This window comes from Polypterus senegalus, chromosome 17 (assembly GCF_016835505.1).
Source record: "Polypterus senegalus isolate Bchr_013 chromosome 17, ASM1683550v1, whole genome shotgun sequence".
Classification (NCBI taxonomy): Eukaryota; Metazoa; Chordata; class Cladistia; order Polypteriformes; family Polypteridae; genus Polypterus; species Polypterus senegalus.
In genome coordinates this window covers 5597931-5619181 of record NC_053170.1, presented here as the reverse complement: position 1 = coordinate 5619181, position 21251 = coordinate 5597931, and the positions used below count along the sequence as shown (strand labels likewise).

At 41.7% G+C, this 21251-nt stretch overlaps 1 protein-coding gene across 3 annotated transcripts in view; it reads right to left on the bottom strand.

Moving 5' to 3' along the window:
• LOC120518143 (progranulin-like) overlaps positions 1–21251 on the bottom strand; it is an 80069-nt gene that overhangs the window by 4252 nt on the left and 54566 nt on the right. For 2 of the 3 annotated variants that reach the window (XM_039740761.1, XM_039740763.1), the window contains 6 exons: positions 18739–19062; positions 14976–15203; positions 7893–8028; positions 7714–7811; positions 5591–5797; positions 1980–2225 (listed from right to left, as the gene is read on the bottom strand). In XM_039740761.1, the coding sequence (XP_039596695.1) occupies positions 1980–2225; positions 5591–5797; positions 7714–7811; positions 7893–8028; positions 14976–15203; positions 18739–19062 (1239 nt within the window). The remainder of the gene's footprint in view (positions 1–1979; positions 2226–5590; positions 5798–7713; positions 7812–7892; positions 8029–14975; positions 15204–18738; positions 19063–21251) is intronic. The other variant, XM_039740762.1, reaches the window with a different exon arrangement.

Below are 21251 nucleotides of genomic sequence, written 5' to 3'. Positions count from 1 at the left end.
TTCTGTCCATTTGGACAGGCATACCAATCCCCGACCGACGAGAAGCAACCACACAACATAATGCGGATACCTCCACCGTGACATTTCAATGTGGAGTTGGGTCTTGGAAGTGAAAACCAAGCACTTAGCATTATAGTCAAAAAAAAAAAAAATTCCAGTTTCATCTTTCTCACATTACTCGTCCCCCAGTTGCTACATCCTTTATTTGTGAAAGCCTTTCCTTGACAGTTTACCATACAATCCAGAATGGCACAGTACCGGAGAATATGTTGACAGGTGTCCGAGGTACTCCTGTCTCAAAATGTGAACAAATCAAGGCCTCTTGATTCCCTATCCGGTTTTCTTCTCACTCAGTTGCTGGGTTTGGAGGACAGCCAAGCCTTAGAAGATTCTGGGTGGTTTTGAGGGTCCTCCATTTCCACAACTGCTCCTTGAGGGTTTTACCCAAATCCTTTACTGTTCCTCACCTTACATGCATTTGTCTTTTCATATCATTTTGTGTTCAGTTCTCATGCAGACATCTGTGTTTATTCTCACAAGACAGGTGGCACTCAGCCAAAAAGGCGACACACACACAAGTCCCCAGTCAAATACGCAGTGTTTATTAATGACAATAAATGGCACGGGGATGAGGGTGTACTATTAAGGCTGGCTTTGTCAGTTTTGAATTTTGATTTGTTTTTACCTATTCATTTCATGAAACTCTACTTTTTATTATAACCCATTAAAATGTAAGGTATATTTACGTACGCTCCAACAAGGGGTGAGAGGTAGAGCGACTCCAACGGAGGCTGGGGGGCGAGTGAGTGAGTGAGTAGGGCACATCGCCACCACACCTCCCCAACTTCTCAGCCCAAAGCCTCTCTCTTGGGTTTGAGACAAATAAAAATCAGTACCACAAGCAAACTATAATACTTAGCTCAATGAGAGAAGTTGCAAAATTAATCCGAACGTTTAAAGCAAATTATAAAAGAAAAAAAAAAATCTAAATCGGTTAAGTACTTCTCTCGTGAAAAGCGGACATCATTACAGACATCTCCCTATAGCTTTATAGATCTCTCTCTATTATAAAAGAAAATCCTGAGACAAGACAAGACTTTTACTAAGAGATTATTTCAAGTCCTGCAAGACGAGACTTTTGCCATGAGATTTTTTTTTCAAGTACCCCCCACCTATTCACCATTTCTGGTTCATGGCCCATGCCCGTGGTCCTCTCACCTCTCATTGGTGTGAATGCTTTTGTCAGACTCGGCTCCTGCTCTTCCAGCCCTTATATGTTTTTAAGTTTTCCTCACTTTAAGTTCACAATAAAAGACGACTTGTGTCCAAATCTTATTGAAGAATTTTATCCCAAAGGGTTATCAACAGAAGAAATGAGTACATGGGCAATCCTAGCACTGAGAAACGATTAATTCAGATGAATTAACGAGAAAATTGTCGATCGGTTACACGTCAAATGCGTATCAGTAGACTTTGCTGAAACAGTTGGTGGTGATGGTGCGGCAGATGAAAATATCAACTTACAATGTCACGAAGAATATCTACAACTGAGCGACTGAGCGGCAGAAATGCAAAGAGGCTAGTGCCTGCCTGGGGATTGGCGAGTGAAGCCTCCTATTCTCTCTCTCTCTCTCTCTCTCTATCTATATCTTATGTAAAAACTGAAAAGTTGGGAGTGCATGTGCATTCATATCTTTTACTATGAAACCCCTAAATAAGAACTGGTTCAACCAATTAACTTTAAAAATCATATAATTAAATGTTGGGTCACATGATGTCTGTATGAATAGACCTGCTCCGAAAGGTCCCCCAAACTCTCCAACACCACTAAGCAATCGCCATGGAAGGTCAAGGAGCACTCCAAACAGGTCAGAGACAAATTTGTTAAAAAGTATAGAGCAGGCTGATTGAACAGGAATCCACATTGAGATGATCACAATTGCAACTGTTCTTATCCTAGCGAATGTGCCATGCCTTACCTTCACCAGCGGGCAGCAGCCCCATTTCCCAGTAGGAAGCCGACAGCAAGTGCTGCCAGCCGCACAGCTTGTTTCATCATCACATCTGATATCCAGGGAACTGGCTACATTGTTGGGATTCTCGCTCTTAGCGGGCAGCTTTTCCAGCCATGGCACAACTATCTCCCTCTTCTTGCACGCATTATGAGTCATGTCACACACGTAACCGGAGGGACAGCAGTGCTTCCCATCAGAACAACAGACTGCCTAAAAGCAAAAGGAAATAAGAAGTTAAGTTTATTTTGCTTAAACCCTCAACTTCTTCAAAATGCAGAAGAATCGGGCCTGCAATTGTCCAGCAGCTCCAGTTAATTCAGCAAATATCACATTATTTCACGACGGCTCTACACCAGGCACTTAATATCTTGTGTTTCTAGTTCTACACTTTTAAGAAGTAACAAAGCTGTGGCTTTCAATGACGTGATGGTGGATCCATTTATTTGATTGCTTTCAACAACCAGAATTAATCTTGGTGCACACAAAAACGTGGGCAGCAATGTTCGACGCAAACAGAACGCCAGGCCAGTCTTCATATTGCACTCTGAGTCCAGCAGGGGGCACAGGCTCCCTGGGAATGAGTTGTTCTAGAAATGCAGCTCACACTTGAACCTGAATACAGCGGGGAAATAAAAGTACTGAACGAGTCAATGTTTTTCTCAGTAAATATATTTCTAATGGGGCTATTGTCATGACATGTTCACCAGAGGTCGGTAACAACCCAAGTAATCCACACATACAAAGAAATCAAAACAAATAAAGTCCATAAATTAAGTGGAATGACACAGGGAGTAAGTATTGAACACATGAAGAAAAGGAGGTGCAAAAAGGCATGAAAAGTCAAGAAACCAGCTGAAATCTGTCCGTATTTAGAAAACAATCCTGCCCCCTTATCAGTGCAAATGAATATCAGCTGCTTTAGTCCTAATTGATGGCCTATAAAAAGGTTTCTCATTCCCAAGGTGTCGCACAAGAAGCATCTCATGATGAGTAAAAGCAAAGAGCTCTCTCAAGACCTCATCGTTGCCAAACATACTGATGGCATCGGTGACGGACGTAATTTCTAAACTTCTGAATGTTCCAGTGAGCACTGTGGGGGCCATAAGCCGGAAGTGGAAAGAACATGTCACCGTAAACCGGGCCACAAGCAGGTGCTCCTTGCAAGATTTCTGACAGAGGAGCCAAAAGAATAATCAGAAGAGTTGTTCAAGAGCCAAGGACCACTCGCTCGTCAGAAAGACCTGGAATTAGCAGGTCCAGTAAGTAATGCATACAAGGGCCATGGCCTCTCTGTAGGACGCTTACCACGCAGGACTCCACTAGTGAAGAACAGGCACGTTGAAGCTCATTTGAAGTTTGCTGCACAACATTTGGACAAGCCAATGAAATACTGGGAGACTAGAGTCCGGTCAGAGGAGACCAAAAATTGAACTCTTTGGATGTCATTATATTGAAATAAATAAAATAAATTCTTTGCATTTATATGGCACTTTTCAAAGCGCTCAGCAATTGCAGGTTAAGGGCCTTGCTCAAGGGCCCAACAGAGCAGAGAGTCCCTTTTGGCATTTATGGGATTCAAACCAGCAAACTTCCGATTGCCAGTTCAGATCCCTAGCCTCAGAGCCACCACTCTGCCTATATAATATGTCATCATTCTGGAGGGTGGGGCTGGACTGCATGTCTGCCTGGGGTGTTACAAACTCGGGATCCCAAGATGTTTTGTTGTGTAGTGGGTGCAGCAATGCACTGTACCAGTGCATGCTCCCCAACTTGACTTGACTTGATGTCATTATACACGCCATGTTTGGAATGTGGGAACATCACGGTGTGAGGCTGTTTTTCAGCATATGGTACTGGCAGACTTCATATAACTGAAGGAAGGCTGAATGGAGAGATGTAGCGGGACATTCTTGATAAGAATCTTCTGAAGATGAAACGGGGGGGGCATTTCAGCAAGACAAGGATCCCAAACACACAGCCAAAGAAACTTTTGACTGGTTTCAGAGAATAAAGAAAATGAAGCTGCTAGAATGGCCCAGTCAATCACCCAACTTGAATCCAATTGAAAATCTATGGAAAAAACTGAAGATCAGAGTTTACAGAAATGGCCCCCAGAACCTTCAAGATTTGAAGACTGATTATGTGGAAGAATGATTAAAAAATATATATATTTAACACCTGAGCAATGCATGCGAGGAGTTTCTCCATACAGCAGGCACCTTGAGGCTGTCATTACCAACAGAGGCTTTTCTACCAAGTATTAAATTCATTTCAGTAAGTGTGTTCAATACTCATTCCCTGTGTCATTATACATGATTTATGGACTTATTTGTATGTGTGGATTACTTGGGTTGTTACCGACATCTGATGAAAAGTTCATGTCAATTGCCCCATTACAAATATATTTACTGAGAAAAATGTCCAATACTTATTTTCCCTGCTGTATATGCTGCATTTTGGAGTGGGAGCTTGGAATTTGAGTTCCTAGCTGTAGTGAGAAGTTCAAGCAAAATGACACCTTTTAAATCGGCCAACTAAAAAGATTACAATATACAAGCGTTCGAGGCAACTCGGGGCCCCTTCTTCAGGCAAGATGTTGAATGGAATGTCCAACTGGAACGGTCACTTAATTTGAATTACCAGCTTGGAAACTCTGGCCTGCTCTGTCAAGTCTGTTTATCTGACTTCAGATCATGACGTCAGTCCCATAATGGCGACATACACTGCAAACTTTAGTGAGAGCTGTAGTATTATACGGTTTATTAGCTCGTGTGTGTGACATGTTCTGCCTAGGTTGGCTCTACATTTTTCTATCCCACTCCCTTTCATAACTTTTCAAGATTGACTTATCCAGTATGCAGTGCCGGATTTAGACTTGATAAGGCCCTAAGCTATTTGAGACATGGGGCCCTTTACAAGTATATATGACAATTGCTCACTCGGAAAATTTGTTTTGGGGGCCCCCAAGAAGGCGAGGGCCCTAAGCTATAGCTTGTGTAGCTTATACGTAAATCCTGCACTGCCAGTTTGAGGTCACAAAGGGGGTAGGATCATTCCCACTCGCACATCCACATTTCATCCTACATGTCAAAGGTTGATTTTGACCCACTATCTTTTTTGTACTTGATAAATTCTAAAAGCTTTGAACCTTTTCATTTAAATTTTCAATGACTTGTTTCTATACCCTTTGTTTTGTCGTGGCAGGGTCCTAGGGTGATAGTGAACTGCTGTGGACGCATATCACAGAGCACCTCAGTTGAGAGATTTGTGAACAAGCCGATGGTCAGTCATGAACCGATCCGGCTCAGAAGTAAATCTCCTTCCAGTGAGTTGACAGGACGACTATGACAACTAATATCCACTACAACCTTAACCTCGTTTATCAAAGCTACTATATGATATTCCAGTCAGAAGTCGTCATGTACCAGAGACAGTGTTATGGTTTACTTTACTTACACGGTCAGACTGTACTCCAGGCATTTACGCTTTATCTTTGTAAGCAGCAGGCCAATGAATCATAGCCGCTAATCCACACTGTCTGCCATGGTTGTCATTTTATCCACTGAGCCTCTTACCCCTAGCAGCGGGCAGCAGCTCCAGACCTTCTTCATCCAGCAGCAAGTCATTCCCACTGAGCAGTTACAGGGCCCCACAGAAGTGCTGAATGCAGCGTCATCAGAAACCTGTTCCATCTTCAACTCCGGCGGGTTGCATGTCAGAGTGGTAACATCACAGATGGTGCCCTCCGGACAGCAGTGCTCATGGTCACTGCAGCATACGGCCTTAAAGCAGGACAGAAAGACGAAGAGGCAACATCACTCGTGAGCAGACAGACAGGAAAGATGTCAGGCAGCCAGAGCCACATCCATTTGAACACAAGCCCACTTTAACAGCACATCCGTATGCATTTAGTAGGTGGATCAGGCCACTTCACACAGTTACTCGCCAAGTACACATTACTGTAACTTCCATTTTGCAAAGTTGCAGTACAATGATAATAAAGGTTGCTATATGAGATACGAGTACAAAGAGAACGTGCACTGTGAAAATGAAAGATACACTTGGCTCCACAAGTATTTTTACAGTGACAACTTTCATAATTTTGGCTCTATACGACTCCATAATGGATTTGAAAAGAAGAAATAATTACACAGGATTGAAGCGTGAGCTTTCAGCATTAATTCAAACGGTTTAACAGAAACATTGTATGAGCAATTTAGGAATGACAGCCATTTTTACCCATGGTCTCCCCAACCCCCAGTTCAGGGGCTCAAAAGTACAGTGGTACCTCGGTATACGTCCTTAATCCGTTCCAGATCCTTTGACATACCAAACAGAATGTAAATCAAATGAATTTTTCCCATAAGAAATAAAGGGAAAATGATTAATGGAAAAAAAAAATCCTATTGTTATTAGAAAATTATACATTGATGGGGTTGTATAAAATAAACACTGCTTAGTACTAAAATACATAAATACAAAAGCAATCAGAAGAAATAAATGAAAATGTAACCTCACTTTACTTTTTAATAACGTCTTTGTTTTTCACAATCGTAGATACCGTCGTTCTCGGCATACGGTATGCAGCAGCCATGTCCCGGATACGCATGCCACCTTCATACTTTTCAACAATCGATTCAAATTTAGGCGAAAAACACAAAATCACGTGAAAATTCACATAAAGTTATAGCGCGGGTTGTTCACCGAATGCTAGCAACTGCCGTACTGATGCTCGTAAGCAGTCGTGGCTTTTTCTCGAGAGAGGTAAATAAGGGTAGCACGCGGTGTTCTAGCACGCGAGTTGTACTACAAACAAAGGTCGTATAACAAGCAAACTTTTTCGGGTCCAAAACGTCCAAACAGGACGTAAACCAAGTTGGACTTATTCCAAAGCGGACGTATACCGAGGTACCACTGTATATGGACTTTTGACTGCCAAGCTGTTCGATAGTCAGGTATCAGCAGGTTCCTCATTTCATTAACTATTACGCGGGTAGAAGGTCTACAGTTGATCCCAAGTGTGGAATTTGCATTTGGAAGCTGTCACTGTGAACTCTCAATATGAGGCCCAAAAGAGCTGTCCATGAAAGTAAAAGCTGGGGATCATTAGACAGAGAAAACAAAACAAACCCATCAGAGAGATGGCAGAAACACTTGGAGTGGTCAAATCAACCATTTGGTCGATTCTTAAAGAGAAGGGACACACTGGTGAGTTCAGCAACACCAGAAGGCCTGGACAACCATGGAAGACAACTTTGCTGGATGATTACAGAATTCTGTCCTTGGTGAAGAAAAACCAATCCATGACATTTAGCCAAACCAAAAACACTCTCTGGGAGGTAGGCCTGTCATTGCCAAAGTCGAAGACGTCATGAAAGTTAAGACAACAGGGCTTACCACAAGGTGTAAACCACTGCTAGAACCTCAAGCACAGGAACGACAGATTAGAGTTTGCTAGAAAATGTCTAAAAAACCAGTCCAGTTTTTGAACAGTTTTCTTTAGACAAATCAAATTAATAAGGAATGAAGGATAGAGAAGGGTATGGAGAAGAAAAAGAAACAGCTCATGAACACCACATCATCTGTGAAACATGGTGGAGGCCGTGTTACGGCCTGATCATGCATAGCTGCCAATGTTAGTGAGTCGCTGGTATTTATTGAGGACATAACTGCTGACAGAAGCAGCAGGATGAGCTACCTTAGGCAATGGGCAGCAGGCCCAGCTTCCGTTAGCAGTCTTGCAGCAGGTCGTGTTGTCTGGACAGGCAGCTGTGTCATCACATGGCACATTACGAACTAATAAAGAGAAATAAAAGGTTATTTGAAAGTAGTTTTAAAATGAAGAAAAAAAAAATACAAAAAACAATAAATCCTCACCTTTAGCGGTCTCACTTAATGTTGGTGCTAGGAGCTTTATTTGCACATTACTATTTGAAGACAGACACATACCGGTTGCTGTGTCACAGGTATATCCTTCAGGACAGCAGTGCTCGTGGTCGTCACAGCAGACAGCCTGACGAAAAAGCAAGCAGCACGTCACACGACATATTGAGACTGAAGGGAGATGGACGTCATAAATCCTCCCCACCTTCACACCCATTAGATGTTCAACCATTTTAGAAAAATCGTTGTGTTCACGTGATATGGAAATTGTGGAAGTTATCACTTGTGTTCATTAGAATTACTGGCTGGAATTTTGAGAGGAATGCAAGCTCACAGTTTATTGGCAGCTTGGTCCGCATAAACAGCAATTACAGATAAGCCCTAGGGTTTTACAAAAGATAAAAAGCAAACTAAAATGCTTGATGAGTGTACTGCATCACTCCAAACAGTATCCAACGAATTATATATTTTTTTTGTTTATATTACTGTAGTAAGTGGTCAACATTACCACACGGAGATACCACTTTGAAGGACACTCATGGGATATTTCCCACGCATTTGTTCTCCATCCCATAGCACATGGACACGACATAGTTTAGAACTTGTGACACTCGGATCGGAGTTCATTTAGGGCCGTAACTTATCACCAATTTCATGTGACTAGAATTGGCCGATTTTAATACGGATTCTGATTTGTTTTCTCTTTTTAAATTTTTTATTTATTTATTTACGCTAAGGTCTTGCATTACAATCTGTGTAAAAGCCTCAGAACATAAGAATGTAAGAAATTGGGCAAACGAGAGGAGACCATTCAGTCCATCAAGCCCATTTGTTTAGCTAATAGCTAAATCGGCCTGCGGGTGGCTGGCGCCCTGCCCGGGTTTGTTTCCTGCCTTGTGCCCTGTGTTGGCTGGGATTGGCTCCAGCAGACCCCCGTGACCCTGTGTTAGGATATAGCGGGTTGGATAATGGATGGATGGATGGCTAATCGGTCCCTTATGTTCTTTACTGAAGGGGTATTTTTACAATTCAACTGCACATCTCGAATGTTACACAAAAAAAAAATCTGTAGATTTATAGTTCAAATACTTAAATACAAATTTTTCTGAATACACAATGAGCAGTCAGAAAATTGAGTGTACACCTTATGATGTGGATTTAGGAGTCATAGTGGACTCTAAGCTATTGACGTCCCGACAGGGTTCAGAAACCATTATGAAGGCTAACAGAACTGTCAGGTTATATAGCATCTTGACGTGTGGAGTACAAGTCACAGGAGGTTCTGCTCAAGCTTTATAACACACTGGTGAGGCCTCATCTGGAGTCCTGTGTGCAGTTTTGGTCTCCAGGCTACAAAAAGGACATAACAGCACAAGAGAAGGTCCAGAGGACATAACAGAACAAGAGAAGGTCCAGAGAAGAGTGACTAGGCTGATTCAGGGCTACAGGGGATGAGTTATGAGGGAAGATTAAAAGAGCCGAGTGTTAAGGAGATTAAGAGGAGACCTGAGTGAAGTGTTTAAAGTGACTATACTTCATTAGAAGGCTGGCGTCCATCAACATCTACAATAAGATGCTGCAGATGTTCTATCAGACGGTTGTGGCGAGCGCCCTCTTCTACGCGGTGGTGTGCTGGGGAGGCAGCATAAAGAAGAGGGACAAACTGGTGAGGAAGGCAGGCTCTATTGTGGGCACAGAGCTGGACAGTTTGACATCCGTGGCAGAGCGACGGGCACTGAGCAGACTCCTGTCAATCATGGAGAATCCACTGCATCCACTGAACAGGATCATCTCCAGACAGAAGAGCAGCTTCAGCGACAGACTGCTGTCACCATCCTGCTCCACTGACAGACTGAGAGGAGACCCCACACTATGCGACTCTTCAATTCCACCCGGCTGGGTAAACGTTAACATTATACAAAGTGATTGTCTGTTATACCAGCATTGTTATCACTCTTTAATTTAATATTGTTCTTATCAGTATGCTGAAGTATGTGAATTTCCCCTTGGGATTAATAAAGTATCTAGGTATCTAAAATGATAAAGGGAATTAGTGCAGTGGATCGAGACGGTGACTTTAAAATGAGTTCATCAAGAACACGGGGACCCAGTCGGGAACTTGTGATGGGGAAATTTTGCACAAACATGAAGTTTTTCTTTACACAAAGAATAGACACTTGGAATAAGCGACCAAGTAGTCTGGTAGACAGTGGGACGTTAGGGTCTTTCAAAACTCGACTTGATGTTTTTTTGGAAGAAACAAGTGGATAGGACTGGCAAGCTTTGTTGGGCTGAATGGCCTGTTCTCGTCTTGAGTATTCTAAAACAAATAAAATCCCCTTCAGATTCACTTTTTTTGTTTCAACTAATAAAAATGTACACAAAAGATCTATCTATAATATTACTTCCAATAAACCAACATAAAATGCTTGCCATAATTACATGTCCGAGTTCGTGGTCAACAAAACTTCAAAAAGTTTAACGTTAAAATCGGCGGTAAGCTGTTAAAACCAACTGTTTACTAAACACCAAAGGTAAATTCTTCATCGGTTTAACTTTCAATTAAAAATGTGAGCTGCTGTACTAAAACCCCAGCTTGCCCACTATCCACACTCAATCAACGAGGGTCTGTTAATTTTGTCCTGCAATTTAAAAAGGTCTGAATGTATTCTCTTTTAACATCTGCCGAAGACAGGCCTTTATCTTAACTACCAACTTCAGCTAGACTGCCGTTCCTCTCCATGCACAGGACGTCTCCTCAGACTCCCTCTTCTCAGTTTATCAACCCACTTGCTTCAATGGAAAAGCCTAAATTCCGATCTTCACTCTCTGGCAGCAAAATGACACGCGAGACTCCTCAAGTCAGTAATACCTTGCGTGAAGGAGCACCACAACTAAAATTACCACAGAGCTCAGAAAAGCAGATAAGAGCAGGCTAATTTACCGATCAAGTTATTTGAAGTGAAAATCGTCCAATCCAAATTGGTGGCTGACCGACTGGAAGATCACTATTAGTGCTGAGCACACCCTGCAGAGTTCGCTTTGCAGCAAGTTAGACAAAATCACGGAAACTTTAACTTCCAAAGCATTTTGTGAACTTCGCAAATGGGGAATGAGGAACTGAACTACTTTTGAGTGACTTATAATGGTGCAGTGGTGTTTTAAGAGCTGGGCCAAGCATCAGCTAACTATGTTGGACTAATTATTGCGGCAAAAATGTGATCTGAGCTGTCAAGTAGGAGTGTAATCCACTGCCCCACCGTGCCTCAAACAACAAAAGACTCAGAAGGATAATCACAAACAAAATACAACAAATGGCTACAAATTAGTTGTAACTAAAAAAAAAAAAAAAAGATTGCTCCTACAGAGATTGAATCTTGGGGAACACATTGACATGAAACAAAGCTGCAGTACGGGACAGTCTCATTCCACTATTTGAGCTTGCAGCACGTGAATATCTTTTTTATTTCTGACTTTCTGTGCAAAAGTTTTGCATTTTACCCCATGATGATGATAGAAATGGGCAGCACGGTGGCGCAGATGCCTCACAGTTAGGAGACCCGGGTTCGCTTCCTGGGTCCTCCCTGCATGGAGTTTGCATGTTCTCCCCGTATCTGCGTGGGTTTCCTCCCACAGTTCAAAGACATGCAGGTTAGGTGCATTGCCGATTATAAATTGTCCCTAGTGTGTGTGTGTGTGTGTGTGTGTGTGTGCGCGCGCTCCCTGTGGTTGGCTGGCGCCCTGCCTGGGGTTTGTTTCCTGCCTTGCGCTGGCTGGGATTGGCTCCAGCAGACCCCCCGTGACCCCGTAGTTTTGATATAGTGGGTTGGATAATGGATGGATGAAGATGATAGAAATGTCTAGTAAAAAGAGTAATAAATCTTTTGCTATTGTTAATATATCATAGGGTTGCATGTTATTTTCTCTTTCTCGGGGAGAAGGGGTGCTCCTTTACGGCGTGCCTTGCAGCTGGACACAAGACTAACTATGCACACAAATTAGCCATCCAGCCATGTGCAGCAAGCCCACAGAGATCAGTGTTCCATGTCTAGTGGCAGTACTCATAATATTCTCATGATGGTCAGCTAATGTACCCCTGAAATGAACTAAAAAAATAAAAATAAAATTCAGGGTGGAAGTCTGGGGTGCTCATTGGGTGGTGATGTGCCTGAAGTAGCTCCGCAATGATCTTACATTATACATGCATTAAAGTTCTGCTAATGGCTTCATCAGTTCTGTGGTATCACGCTGGCCTCACAAAAGTATCATGGGGCACAGGGGAAGACATGCTCAGCTAATCCAGCCACAGGGCAAATTTACAGGAAAATATTCACTGATGACCTTGTTTGCTGAATACAGCATATTCATTGCAAAAAAAACGTATTGGTGAATTTCGCCAGACAGCACCAATCAACTCTTCAGAACAATACAATTCTTCTATTATCTCCAAATTAGAAACTTTGCTAAACGAAATCTGCCCAATTTTCTTCAACTCCTACCGATTTTCTATTCCAGAAGATATATTGATCAATCTTGGGGACTCAGAATCTTTTTATATATTAGAGAAATGCTGTCTAAAGTCCATCCCTTTCAAAGATCCCACAGTACAGTGGGAAAAGGATCTCTTACTCAACATTTCAGAAACGGAGTGTAAGGCAGCCATGCACAGAATTCACTTGAGCTCCATATGTGCAAAACATTCAATTATTATAACTCAAAATCTTTTATCGAGCGCATCTGTCTCACTTAAACTTGTCCAAAATGTTTTTGGGGGCAAATGCCAACCTGCAAACGTTGCAATCAAGCTCCAGCCTCACTGGGCCACATGTACTGGGCCTGCACCAAATTAACAACATTCTGGACTAAAAACAGACAGCCTTGGTGTCACAATCACTCCTAATCCATTAACAGCCGTGTTTGATGGGCTTAAAGTGGAGAAGGACAAAAACTGGAATTGCTTTCACTTTACTATTGGCACACTGGCTTATGTTGCCCAACTGGAAGAATCCTAGCCCACCTCTTTCAAGTCAGAGGGTAACCGATGTTCTATTCTATTTGAAATTGGAAAGAATCAAATCCTTGCTTAGAGGCTCACAATGTTGGCCTTCCTCTCTTTCTCAAGGTTCGGGGTGGATTTGAATTTAGTTTTGTTGATGTATTATCAATAAATAATTTTTTAAGCAATTAGATTCAACCATAACCTCATTTATTTGGAACCTATAACATCCACATATCCAATGAGCGACTCTACAAAGACCTAAGACAGAAGGTGGCATGGCTCTACCAAACTTTCAGTTTTATTACTGGGCAGCAAACATACAAGCTATAAAAACCTGGACACAAATAGATGAACAGACACAGGCCTGGTCCACAATAGAAATAAAATCCTGCAGTACTTCTCTATAGTCCCTGCTTTGTGCCCCAATAAAGGCAAGTTATTGGCAATATACTGATAACCCAATTGTGCTTCACTCACTCAGAATATGGAACCAATGTAGAAAGCATTTTAAGATGGAGAATCTTATCTGTGGCACCTCTGCATGAGAACCACCTTTTTCAACCTTCACAAACATATGCAGTTTTTAATATCTGGAAAAGATTTGGAATTAACTTGCTTAGAGATCTTTATATAGACAACATCTTTGTATCTTACGAATAATTACATTCCAAATTTTATTTTCCAGCAACACATTTTTTTCACCATCTTCAAATCAGAAACTTTGTCAAACAGAACTTGCCTGATTTTTCCCATCTCTCAGCTTCCTCTATGCTGGGGAAAAATTATTGCTCAGTCTCAAGGACTCAGACAGCATTTCTGCAATATATAAAATGATTTTACAGTCCCTCCGTTTTAAAGATCCAAGAGGAAAATGGGAAAAAGATCTATCACTTGACATATCAGAAAAGGAGTGGAAGGAATTCATTCAAGCTCGCAAGAGAGATACAGAGATCGATATGAAAGGCACTATATGATAGATCGATACATCGATAGATACTTTAGTAATCCCAAGGGGAAATTTGCATACTCCAGCAGCAGCATTCTGATAAAAAAAAAATGTAAAAAATATTAAAGAGTGATAAAAATGCAGGTATAACAGACAATAACTTTGTATAATGTTAACGTTTACCCCACCCTGAGTGGAATTGAAGAGTCGCAGTGTGGGGTAGGACTGCAAATCTGCAAAAAGCATAAAATTATTCAACTCAAAATTATATATCGTGCACATCTGTCTCACTTGAAATTATCCAAAATGTTTCCAGGGTGAAAGCCAACCTGCGAACGCTGCAATCAAGTTCCAGCCTCACTAGGTCACATGTTTTGGGCCTGCACCAAATTAAAAATTTTTGTCCATAGTGATGTTAAGTGCCTTTCAGACGGCCTTGGTGTCACAATCCTAATCCACTAACAGCTGTGTTTGGTGTTCTTCCAGATGGGCTTAAAGTGGGGAAGGACAAACAAACTGTGATTGCCTTCACTACACTATTGGCACGCAGACTTATTTTGCTAAACTGGAAGAATCCTAACTCTCCTCTTTTAAGTCAGAGGGTAACTGATGTTTTATATTATTTGAAATCAGAAAAAATCAAATTCTCACTTCCACCGTACATGGTGCACCCTGACCCCCAAAGGTCATGTGAAAAGACAAATTTGCCTTCAGGGATTAACAAAGTATATCAAAATAAAGTCCCTTGAGTTGAAATGTTCTGAGTGGCTCATCACTTTTCTACTAACCAACTAGACAAATAACCCATTGACTGCTGCACTTCCAATTATGCATTGAAGGCCTGTGTTCGCAGTCACTCAACCAATGACAAAATTTCACTGACCCCAAGGTGCGTGCGAAATGATTGAACACTTAGCAAAGCCTACAAGGTAATGAACCCGTTTTTGAAAATACACTTACCTCCTGCTTCCAAGGTTTCTTTTAGATCTTTCTTTTAAAATTGATTAAATTAGCATAAAGCTTTGAAAAGAAGGCAAGTTCACATCAAAACAGTAAAATTAAAAAAAGACTCCAAGAGTTACAATATCAGTGTGAAACCCCCAGCGAGCATATCTTTCCTTGGGATACTCACATCAGGCAATGGACAGCAGCCCCAGGCTCCAGTGCTCTTTTTGCAGCAGGTGTTGCCATCTGGACAGCTCTTTGTGTCGTCGCATTTGACTTCATTCACAGCAATATTCTTAGCTGGCAGTTTCTTCAACCAGGGAACATAAACGGCTTTTGAATTGCATTGTGAAGTGGTCGGGTCACAAGTGGTTCCTTCAGGACAGCAATGCAAGTGGTCGTCGCAGCATACAGCCTACAGCAAGATGGGATTTGGAATTCTTAATTAAAAAAAGTTACGTGTAATCAGGTTTAGGACTAGGGTGTCGTACCATGTTAGCCATTATGGATGTAATGAGAAGTCAAGCAAAAAAGACGCCTTTTATTGGCTAACTAAAAAGATTACAGTATGCCGGTTTTTAAAGCCACTTCGTCAGGCACAATGTAATTGTAATTATAATTACATCTTGCCTGGAGAAGGGATCGGAGTTGCCTCGAAAGCTTGCATAGTTAGCCAACAAAAGGTGTAATCCGGCGTAATCACCGTCAATGAATTTAGGATGCCATGCCACATGAAACAGTCCATTTTCATTTTCTCATCACTCTGCATACCTTGGACTACAAGTACACCACCAAGTCAGGTCACGTTCAGATATTTTCTGATAATTCTGCAGCTATGGGGTGTGTTGGCAAGGGTAGGAGGCAAGACAGATGAGGAGTCTGGTGGAAAAGTTTGTTTCTTGGGTAAGAAAAAACTATTCTGCAACTTAACATTAGCAAAACCAAGAAACTGGTTATTGACTTTCACCACAACAAAGAGCCTCTATGTCCAGTCACTATACAGGGAGTGGATGTGGAGTTGGTGCATTCTTGCGAGTCCTTCAGGTTCCACATCAGTGGTAGGTTGGACTGTTCTCTTAACATAGAGGAACTATACAATAATGGGCAGTGAAGCCTCTTTACGTAGGGGACTGCATTACCTTTAATGTGGATAGTGACATCCTTAACATCTTCTGCAACCGTGTGGTGTACAGGGCTGGTAACGTTGTAACGGCTGGACCGGCAACTACACCGCCAAGACACCTGGCCTGTCAACCTGAGGGAACGTTAAAACTAGACAAGCCGTACTTCTTCCAAATCACTTCCCCAAACGACAAAAAAAAGACAGTCTAAACGTGCTCTCCTCTGCGTGTCGGTATGATCCTGAAACCTGGGGTTTGCGTAGTGATGGTGAAGCAGTTGAATGTTTGCCAATCGAGAGCAACAAGCGTGAAAAGGGTGTAACTGATCCTCAATTTCTTTTCATTCTCTTTATTTACATAGCAATGGCCTAGATGGAATGGATGTGATTGACAGGGACAATTACCTCGAGGGGTCACGGCTCTACAGCGTTCTCCTTCCCCCTTTGTTGTTTCCAGGGGGACAACATTTAAACAGACACACTAAACTATATAAAACGAGACAGTAGACACGACTCAGCACAAAACACATTTAAGATGTCCCCATTCATGTAGCACCACTACATCATCCCTTCCAAAGAGAAGCCTACAGAATTAATAAGCTAATTAAAACGGGCAGGATCAGTACTGGAGCTCACTCTGGAAACCCTGGAGGATAGTAGCAAAGGAGGGAATGAGAACAACTGGAGTGCCACTACATCCTCTCTCTTGGACACACTAACATTGAGGACTGTCCACCAACAAATTATTTAGAAGCAGCGTTTCAGGAAACATGACGGGGGCTCTTTAATACCAAAAGCAATATGGCTGTATGGTGCCTTAAACTGTGACTGCCAAGTCAGAAGCTTTTCTTTCCTTTTAACACTAGGATTACCAGAGCCTACGAAAAAACTTGTAGATCTGTCCCACCTTAAATCTCTTCTCACCTCTCCATCAGCGTCTTTTGTCCTGTAAATATGTCGATAAGCAGCAAGCAGCCTGCTATCACATCCCCCCACCGCCACATAGCCCAAAACATTAACATTTATATGTTAATATGTTGATAAGCCAGATCAAATGTGATTTACCTTGAGTTATTTACTTACTTACTAGAGCGTAAATTCACAAGTAGACTGCAGAGCTTCCTGTGTTTGATCGACACGGGCATGCTCAAAAAATGTGTAATGCCACAAAAAGTGCCTGCTGACACTTTAGTACGCAAGCAATCGTACGAGAATGCAGTTAGACTTGGGGGCACATACACCGTCCAGATCTAAACACTAGCGTGGAGAGTCACTCGCGTACTGAAGAGTCTATAGCTGAAGGTGGAAGCTGCCGTCACTGTACTTTGTATGTAAGAGCCAGATTGAATGTTATTTACCTTTATTTATTTACTTCCTACAGCGTAAAATCACAAGTAGACTGCAGAGCTTCCCATGTACATAAACAAAAGTACAGTGACGGCAAAAATGTGACATGCATTCTTGCTCCGCTGTAGAACCGTCGTCATCATCAGAGTTCACCTCTGTTATAGCGTGTCTTTATGTGAAAATAGCCGTGTCAGATCGGAGGGTGGGATCGTGAACGCAACTGAGAGAATAAAACTGAATAAAAAAAACAAAGCTAACCTTTACAAGTATCATAAATTACACCGGCTGTTACAGACTGGAATCAAATGTATGTTTTTATTCTAAAAATAGTAAGAATACGAACAGCTCACTTCTCAAAACGGACTCGTCCGGGATCGAACCCATGAAGTTTTGATTACCAGTCAACAGTTGATACCATTGCGCCACCAAAGCTGTCGTAGCAAATGCATGTCGATGTCGCACCCTAACGTGCGTTCTTTTTCTGCAGTTATATTTTAAAAAAAAAGCGCACTTGTTCTGTTTTATTTGTACCTTTTGTGAAAGTATTTCTTTGATATTTGGACTTCAGTGTTCGTACATTATACACTTCATGTCTACATTTTGTCAATTATTACTAAAACATGAAAAACGTTTCTGTTTTAACGATGTGTTTACATATATCGTTGTAGACAAAGAACACACATGAAATGCAAGTGTTCCAAATAACGATATAGTATTTATAAAAGGTGCAACTTTGCTTGGACTTCTCACTCTATACAACTCTAAGCAACTGACACGCAGATAAACAGACTTGAGCTGAGAAAACTGTGCTGTGATAGCAGGATGCTTGCTGCTTATCAACACTTTTAAAGGACAAAATACGCTGATGGAATTAAGGTGGGACGGATCTACGAGTTTTTTTTCGCAGGCTCTGGTAATTCTAGTGTTGAACAGTTTCCAGCTGTGCCACATTTCAAACGTTATTTAGGCTATTTAAACCGGTGTTGCGGTTTAAGAAAAACCCCTATCATAACAAAAATAAAAAAAAGGTATTTGGTATGAACCGGTATTCCTCCCAACACTTGTGCAGATGCTACATAACTTATGTTAGGCATTGGGCAGCAGCTAATGAGAAAACTGTGCCATGCGACAGCAGGCTGCTTGCTGTTTATCGACACATATACAGGACAAAAGACGTTGACGGAAAGGCGCGAAGAGATTTAAGGTGGGATGGATCTACGAGTTTTTTCGTAGGCTCTGGTAATTCTAGTGTTAATTTTCTGTTCTTTTTCACTCAGTCTGGTGTGTGTTCAGACCACAGAGAGAGAGTGCGTGTGTTTATATCTATCTGCCTATCAAAAGCCAAATTTCCCCCAGGGAAAATAAATTTCTATCTAACCTTTTTTTATTCATTAAATTATCCCACACCTCCACAAGCCCCTCCTAATCCCAGAATAAAGTACAAAGTGATAGTCAACCCCAAAAAAGATGCATGAACAATTACCTTTGGTAGAGGACAACAGGCCCATTGTCCTTTTTGGTTTTTGCAGCAGGTGGTACTGTCGGGACAGGCAGTCACATCATCACATGGGACATTAAAAACTGCACAAAAAGAACACCAAACACTTGTTACTGTCAGGGAATGGCAGCAACACACATTCCAAGGACTGGATAGTAGAATTTCACCTTTGTCCTCATCTCCCCTTGTTAGTGCTGGAATCTTCTTCCTTAGTGGTGTCTCCCCGTTAGCAGAAACACACGTAGTGTGTGCCAGATCACATTTAGTGTCTGCAGGACAGCAGTGTATGTGGTCCAGACAGCACACGGCCTGTAACAAGAAATGTACACAACCTCATTAAGACAACCGTACAGAATTTAAAAAAAAAAAAAAAAAAAAGGATGTGTCACTTTAGTTTAACTCCCTTATCTCTCGAAGCAGAGCTTTTGTCAGCATTATTAAGTGGCCTGCGCTTATTCCTAACCCACTGCGATATTTATGTTCACTAATACAAAGGAAAAAAAAAACCTGAAGGGAATATTTGGTCTAATTCTGGTCAACATGTATATTGACAAAAGTAGTGAGGAAGAAAGATACTGGAGATGGATTGGCCATACACTGGGCAAGCCCGTAACAAATATCACCGGGCAAGCCCTTGCCTGAAATCCTCCGGGCAAGAGGAAAACAGAATGACCATTGAGTAACTGGTGTCGAGACTGGGAGGCAGACATTAAAACAACTGGGCTATTCGTGGAGTCACAAGAACAGAGATGACTGAAGGACTGTTGTCAGTGGTCCAAGTACTGTAGTGGGCTTCTTTAAGTAAGCAGTCCAAGGATTGACTACACAGAACTCTCAAGTGTGATGATATCAAGTTCAAAGCTCAAACAGGACCACATTCGTCACTGTAGAACAGCATTGCCTCAGAAAGGCAAACATTATTATTAAACACTAGAGTCCCGAAAGCCTACCAAAAAAAAAACTCAATTCTGAACCACCTTAAATTCCTTCGCACTTCTCTATTAGCATCTTTTGTTTTGTAAATGTGTCGCTCGGCACAAGCAGCAAGCAGCCTGCCGTCCCATCCCCATTGCCATAGCTTAACTCGGGTAAAAAGCTCTCCCAGCTCAAAGCTCTTTAGCTTTAATGCATTTGGAACACATGCATTTCATGTGTGTTCCGTGTCTACAACGATCTATGTAAATGTTGGATGACGGGAAATGCGAGAAATGTTAACACATAGTTAAAACATACATTTTTCACGCTATAGCACTAATGACAAAATTTTGACGTGAAATGTATAAAGTGTGAAGACTGAAGTCCAAATATCAAATACTTTCACAAAAGGTACACACATAACAAAACAAGTGCCATTTTATTCAACACTATAACCGAAGAAAAAGAAATCTGGCTAGAGTACAACACGGACACGACGGCTTGGGTGGTCCGGCGATAGGAACTGATGACTTGTAATCAAGATGTCACAGGTTCCATTCTGTGCGCTTCCCAGAATTAACGTTTTGAGTACTGAGCTGCTCTTGTTACTATGCTTCGATATAAAAGCGGTCAGGATTGTCCTTCCGTCCCGTGAGTGCTACGCAGGCGCGGAGTTTCACACATGCCCCGTCCATTTTGCAATGCACGATGGGATTTGTAATATCGTTGTTCCAGGTAAAAGATGATTTTCTACTCCAGACTGTGCGATATCCTCTTCTTTTTTCTTACTACATAAAAGCGGTCGGGATTGTCCTTCTGTCCCGTGAGTGGAAAGCGTAGCGGTATTCCGCTTATCACAGACTTACTACTTGTAGCTTGCGGTACGAAGCGACATGATGGGAGCAGAGTTCTGGTGCTCCCATCGCTCCCTTGCTTTTGTGCGTGATGCGCTGGAAAAATAAACAGAATTATGTCTCTGGAAATAATTAATGTTGATGGAGTACAAATGCCTCACCGCGTAGTAAATATGAGGGGGGTTCAAAAGGGTGACCTCAATATAGAAAAAAGTTTAAATTTCATCACAAAAACAACAAACTATGAGTATTAAAGTAATACCGCTCAAATGCAATATAACCAAATTAATGAGTTTGTATAAAATATCAAATTGATCTACATATTGAATTGCCTTAAGAAGTGGTCAACTTAAAAGTCAGTCGCCTTAAAAGGCGGGTCAGCCTAGTTATACAATAAAAACATACATTTGATTTGATTCAGCAACAGCCGGTGTAACCTTACATGTAAAGGTTAGAGTATTGTTTTTTATTCAGTTTTATTCTCAGTGTCACGTTCATACTCCTCCCGATTTGACACTGCTAGTTTTCACATAAAGACGTGCTATAACAGAGGTGAACTCAGATGAAGGTTCTACATCGGAGAAAGAACAGAAGACACAAACGCCCACTCACAACAACTCAGCTGGACCAGACATAAAAGGTGAAAGATGGCACGGTTTGGAAGCAGCAAGAGGTCCAGCATCATCCTGCAAGTCAGTCTGTCACATGCATGTTCTTCAACGAAACAGC